Source organism: Lacerta agilis, chromosome 6, assembly GCF_009819535.1.
Source record: "Lacerta agilis isolate rLacAgi1 chromosome 6, rLacAgi1.pri, whole genome shotgun sequence".
Lineage (NCBI taxonomy): Eukaryota > Metazoa > Chordata > Lepidosauria > Squamata > Lacertidae > Lacerta > Lacerta agilis.
Window position 1 is genome coordinate 22720593 of NC_046317.1, and position 6000 is coordinate 22726592.

Sequence of the window (6000 nt, forward strand, 5' to 3'; positions counted from 1 at the left end):
ACAACTGCACTAGTCTATTATCACACTATTTGAATTAGCTGTTTCCCGAGGTTCTAAAGGCAGAGGGGGCAGAAAAAAAAATGAAGGGACTCCTGTCTGTACGAAATGACTTGGGTATAAGGGAAGGCCTTGGTGGAGGGAAGGGGAGTTTCTCTGTGTGTGCCAGTTTTAATCCCCTGCTGCCCCTAGGCAAATGCCAGCACACAGGGCAGGAGGCTTGGAGGGCAATTTTCACCCTCCCTCCCCCCATGATTGCCAGAGCATCCCAGCAGGCACCTGCACGTCCCAACAGGCGTGGCCTGATGGAGGGCAAGGTGCCGCATGTGTGATGTCATGCACACATAAAAGGCCCCCCCCCATGTGAGGCCCAACCTGGCACGCTCAGATAGAGCCATTTCTCTGCTATCTATTTTACATAGCTGAGAAATACATAATGACCGCTCTTCGCATCAAATGGATGGCGCCATTTGCGTGGCACCCCCGATCCAACGCGACTTCCAGCAAAGCAATCCTGGACCGCCTCCCCTAGTTGCAAACCTAGAGATTTCCACCTAACCTCAGCTCAATGAACCAATTGCAGCTGGGGAGGCGTAGCCAGGAGAATGGACCAGGTAAGGGTTGGGACCGCCCTTTGGGCACAATAGAGGGTGTAACCTACCTGGGAGCCCTCAGTCGGCTCCAGAGCTTCTCCCACCCCACCCTCCCTTAGTTTAGGCCTTTTATTGCAGGTTAACATCTTCTTTACAGGCATGTGGGCGCTGCTATGATCTTTGATGGTTGCTGTTGAGGGACCGTGAAGGAATTTCCCTGCATTGGCAGGTTTCGCCGTCCCCGTAGCAAAACACCACAACTTTGGCGGTTTCAGGCCTTGGGCGGAATCCTTTAGTCTATCTTCCCTAAATGGGTGTGTGTGTGTGAAGCTGTGATGCACCCCCCCCCCCTGCAGTGGCGATCCTAGAGCCAGTTTGGTGTAGTGGTTAGGAGCGGCAGACTCGTAATCTGGGGAACCGGGTTCGTGTCTGCACTCCTCCACATGCAGCTGCTGGGTGACCTTGGGCTAGTCACACTTCTCTGAAGTCTCTCAGCCCCACTCACCTCACAGAGTGTTTGTTGTGGGGGAGGAAGGGAAAGGAGAATGTTAGCCGCTTTGAGACTCCTTCGGGTAGTAAAAAGCGGGATATCAAATCCAAACTCTTCTTCTTCTTCTTCTTCTAGGGTTGTGTTATGGGGAGTCACTGGCCATACACTGAAAGGTTGTCAGTGCTCTCCCCTGTGTGGCGGCGAAATGGGAGGCGGGCTCTCTGCTTGAACATACGTCTTCCAGAGCCAGCCCAATCCCCAGATAGACTGATTAACCCTGATCTGCCCCAGATCCCCAGCTGGGGACTGGAAGGGATAAACACCCAGTGCCTAAGTCTTCCTATATCTAAAAGTTTAATAAAGTTGTGGCCAATTTTAATTCCATAACACGTGTCACGAGTCATTATTCCACCTGGGTGTCACCTGGGGTCGGAGGGGGGTCTCTGCCTGGCCATGCAAATGCTGTTTCCTGCTTGCAACGAGGCATTTGGGAAGATAAATAAGGAGGAGAAAATGTATCTAACGGCCACTTTTTAAACAGTCTTGCCAAATAGAAGTGTGTAATGAATATTTAACTGGACCGCAAATCTCCTTAAAAATTAATATCTTGGGAAACAAGTCTGGCAGCCAATGTGTATTCGATGCAGTGGATGCAGAGTCATGTGATGTGGCTAATTAAAAAGGAGGGTCCCCCCCCATGTGTCTTCTTTCTTTCATGCCATCTCTTTCAATACAAGGTGCCTGTACCGGGAATGGCTAAAAAGAGCAATCTGTGCAGAAAGCTCTAAAGGTGCCAAACTCAACTACAGAATCAATGGGACCAATCAATGACAGGTCACAGGCAGTGTTTCTTGACTGTTTTGAACCCAGCATCCCCTTCTAAACTTGTGCCGCTCCAAACAATCAGCAACCGCCTCTTCCACAGGTTAATATGCAGAGATGCAGTCATGTAGGTACCGCTTTACTCTGCTTGTGAAATTGTGTGGACTGGGGTAATAATCCGGCAATGTCATCACTGCCTTCTAAAGAAATGCACAGCCACACAAAAGCAGCTGTGACCTTCCTTCTTTCCAAATCACGTTGGGATGATGCAGACAACGGCCACAAATCCAGTGTGGATCACTGAGGATCCACGACAGAGTGTTTTAGATCTATGGAGGTCTTGAACTGGTGATTTATCACGATCCTCTCCATGCTTGGAACTTCATACACCTAGATTCCCCTGCCCACCTAATGAAGCCAAGCTAACAAAATAACATCCACGCTGCATACCGCTGGGTCCGTACTGCACTCACATGGATACAAAAATAATTATCTGGAGAGAAGAATAGGGTCCAATACATTGCTCCAATACATTTAATGCAAAGGCACTGTACATTCATAGAATCATAGTATTGTAAAGTTGGAAGGGACCACGAAGGTCATCTAATCCAACCCCCCATGCAATGCAGGAATCTTCTGCCCTCATGCCTTGACCTGCTAAAGGGTTCCTATAAGGGGCCAAGTGTATTAGGAAAATGACACCTTCAGTATGCAGTGCCTTTGGGGTTTTTTTTGCTGACACCGGCAACAGTGGTTTCCATCACATACCTGCTGTTAATTACATTTCAGGTGTCTGATGGAAGTAGATTTCCGCTTACCTTACATTAAAAAAAAAAAAATAGCCCAGTGCTCTATGGGAATTATGGGCTAATATTCTCTCTTTTTTTTCCCCTGCCCCGCCACCTCCCTGCAACCCATATAAGGAACTGACTTGCATCACAATCCAAAGCATGCTTACTCAAGTGAGTCCCACAGAGTCCAGTGTCGCTTGCTCCCAAGTAAGTGTGCACAGGACTGCAACCTTAAGTCTCTTTTACTTCCGTGTCAGCAGGTGACATTTTTTACAGTCAAATGCTTTCCCTTCTTTGACCCATCCTATAATGCAAGCAAACTTTAATATGTCACTCTCTGTTAAGAAGCGAAGACCCTTGGCTGCTAAAATCAACACTAAAGTATAGTACAATCCCACTTCATGTCCAGCTGTTATCACTTACTGTGTAGGTGCATGGAATGTTTCTTGGGGGTGGGAGGTATATGGGGGTTGTTTGTTATATGCATATATATTTTTTTGAAACTGAAAAGCAAAGAAGCTTTGAAAAAAGAGGACAGGCAGTTGCGTAGTTTAATACACTAAGTTTTTGTGTGTGTTTTCTTGGAACGGTACTCAAAAAGTTTTCCCATTTCCAGTTCTTCCCGGCCTGAGAAAAGCACAATACCGTTCTATCCAATGCTCTACCTTAACATTTGCAAAGTGGGAGGCAACCTGTGCCAGCCCTGGCTTCAATTATTTCTTGATCAGGGCATAAGTTGGCTCTCGGGTTTAAAATCACTATGAAGACTCGCAGGGTTGCAAGTGTGGTTGATTTATAATTAAAGAGACTCCTAAGCAAAGCCCTGCTGTGATGGAAAGGAAATTCTCTATGAGTTTTATTTTTCCATTCAGGATTTCCTAGGAGACCATTGCTTTATTAAACTGCAAATTCCAAAATATTACCATTAATCTTTATGGCCTTAATATTTACTGCTACCAAGGGGGAAATCAGCAGATTCGAGAACAAGACTAATTCTATGCAGTATCTTCCCCCCCCTCTCTTTCTGTGTGTGTGTGTGTGTGTACACGCACGCATGTGTGTGTTCATGTCTATATATAATCCAGCCCTAACAGCCACACACTCCCCTTTCTGTTCATCTGTTCAATATGGTCAAGGATTATTAAATGATGCTAATGCTTTTGTCAGCTGACATTACAACTTGTACACTGAGCCATTTAAAGGCAGATGTTTTGTTGCTTTGCTGCTGATATTTTCCCCCAGCCCCCAGCCGAGAACCCAGCTGAACTGCATTACAACACAGCCACATATCTGTGTGTGTGTAATTACTTCTATTTTTTAAAAAAATATGTGTGCAGAAAACCACATATAAGTAGCAGGTTTTTAAGATTTCACTTGCACATCATGCCACGTGCCACACCGTGCCTCTCTTAAATGTACTAGGCAGAAATCAGAAGAGGCACATGCTCCATTTTAAATAGCGATCTACTGTCAGAAATAACCAGGCTTGTCTTTTCTTTTCTTTTTCCGTTGGTTGAAATATTAACATGTGGCTATTATCAGCAACTGGTCTCCTCCAGAATGCTACCCACCGGATCTGTGACTAACACATGCTTCGAATGGAGCCAAACAAAAATCATGTCAGGGTTGGGTTTGGTTTTTAAAGAAGGATGGGGGCAGGGGAGGCACTATTCCTACTCCAAAACGGACTAGCACTGAACCTAGCTTTTCTAAAAAACCGAAGGCCCCCTCTCAGCTAGCAGTCCTTAGAAAATGGCTGAGAAGAGTGGAGAGCCCCCTCCCCAAATGAGAGGGTCCAACTGGTGGCCCAATTGCTGAACCCATCTCAAAGGCACCAGGGAACAAATTTGGACTCAAGCAAAAAAAAAGGGGGGGTGTTCTCAATACAGGAACAAAGAGCAAGAATGTTGGATAATATTCCAGTACTCAAACAAAAAATACTAACAAGGCATAGCATGAAGGAGGATTTCTTACCCCCAAAACAACCGACCCACTGACAGTGGATTCCACCCCCCTCAATTTATTGCTCCCTCCTTGTGCCCTCCCATAGGTGCCAACTCCTAGAGGCAGAGGTCCCTTTGCCTCTCCTCCCCCCCAATAAAATATTTGAGGGCCTCCCCCAAGTTGATAGGCATTGGCATTCCAATGGTGTGGGTGTGCCCCGTCATGTGATCAATTATGTGGGGTGGGGCTTACCTGCCTCCCCCCCCCATATTTTATTCAAGTGGAGTTGGCACCCCTGTGCCCTCCTGACACCTTGTCAACAAGTTGAGCAACTTAGAAGGCGAAAAGCACATACTGTATATATTTCCCCGGGGTGGGGGGGGTGCCAGGAAAAGGGGGACAGACCCAGAGGGTGGGAGAGGCAGAGGGGAGGGACCCCGCTTGCCGACAGCGACGCTTACCACCAGCACGGGCACCCCCGCCGCCAGCGAGTAGAGGAGCACGGGGGGCACCGCGCTGCTCTCCTCCGGGCCCGGGTAAGGCTTGCGATAGGCGCTCTCGTAGCAGAAGAAGCCCTGCACGTTGACCGAGAAGGTGTCGGTGTACTCGAAGTAATAAGCCAGCATCACAGTCCCTGCCATGATCACCATCTGGAAGTAAAGCATTCTGGTGAGAAGAGCAGCAGCAGGAGGAGGTGGTGGCGGAGGAGGAGGAGGAGAAGGAGGAGGAGGAGAGGGCACTGGCATGTACTCCGGCGGCGGCAGCGGCAGCCCCCCTCCCCGGCTGCGCGCTCCGCCCGCTTCCCGGAGGCATCCACCGGGGGAAGGAGGAGGCGCCTTAGTCCCAGGCAGGAGGAGCAGGAGCAGGAAGAAGAAGAGGACCAAAGGCGTCCGGGCGCACGGCCGAGCGCATGGATGGCAATGGGCGGAGGCGGCGCGGTCCTGGGCGCAGGGTCGCGCACGTGGGGCAAGGCCCCCCCGGGAGAGTGATGGAGGCAACCAGCCCGGGCCTCCCCCGCTGCAGACGGAGCCCCGGGCGCCTCTGGAGCGGCTAGGGAGGGGGTCCTAAGCGCGCTCTGTCCGCGGCAGCTCTCCAAGACGGTTCCGAGCGAGGCAGGAGAGCGCAGCAACCGCGCGCCGGGGAAGCGGGTCGCGGCGCGCGCACACACAGCCTCCCGCTGCGACCACTGGGGGAGATTTGGGGGGGGGGGGGCGTAGCTGGTCCTTTAATCCCGCAGCGTCCCGTATAGACCGTATAGACCAGAGTGGGTAGCAGGCGCACGGAAGTCTCCTCTTTGCAGATTTGCCTGCGGGCAAAAAAAATATCAGTAAGTCGTTCCAAAAAACAAAAACAAAAAACCAGT

General features: G+C 49.8%; 1 protein-coding gene across 1 annotated transcript in view; it reads right to left on the reverse strand.

The window, feature by feature from the left end:
* Positions 1-5493, reverse strand: part of PLPPR5 (phospholipid phosphatase related 5) — an 81793-nt gene extending 76300 nt beyond the window's left edge. Inside the window, exon 1 of the mRNA XM_033151586.1 lies at positions 5099-5493. Coding sequence (XP_033007477.1) covers positions 5099-5383 — 285 coding nt within the window. The 5' untranslated portion in view covers positions 5384-5493. The remainder of the gene's footprint in view (positions 1-5098) is intronic.
* Between the last annotated feature and the right edge of the window lie 507 nt (positions 5494-6000).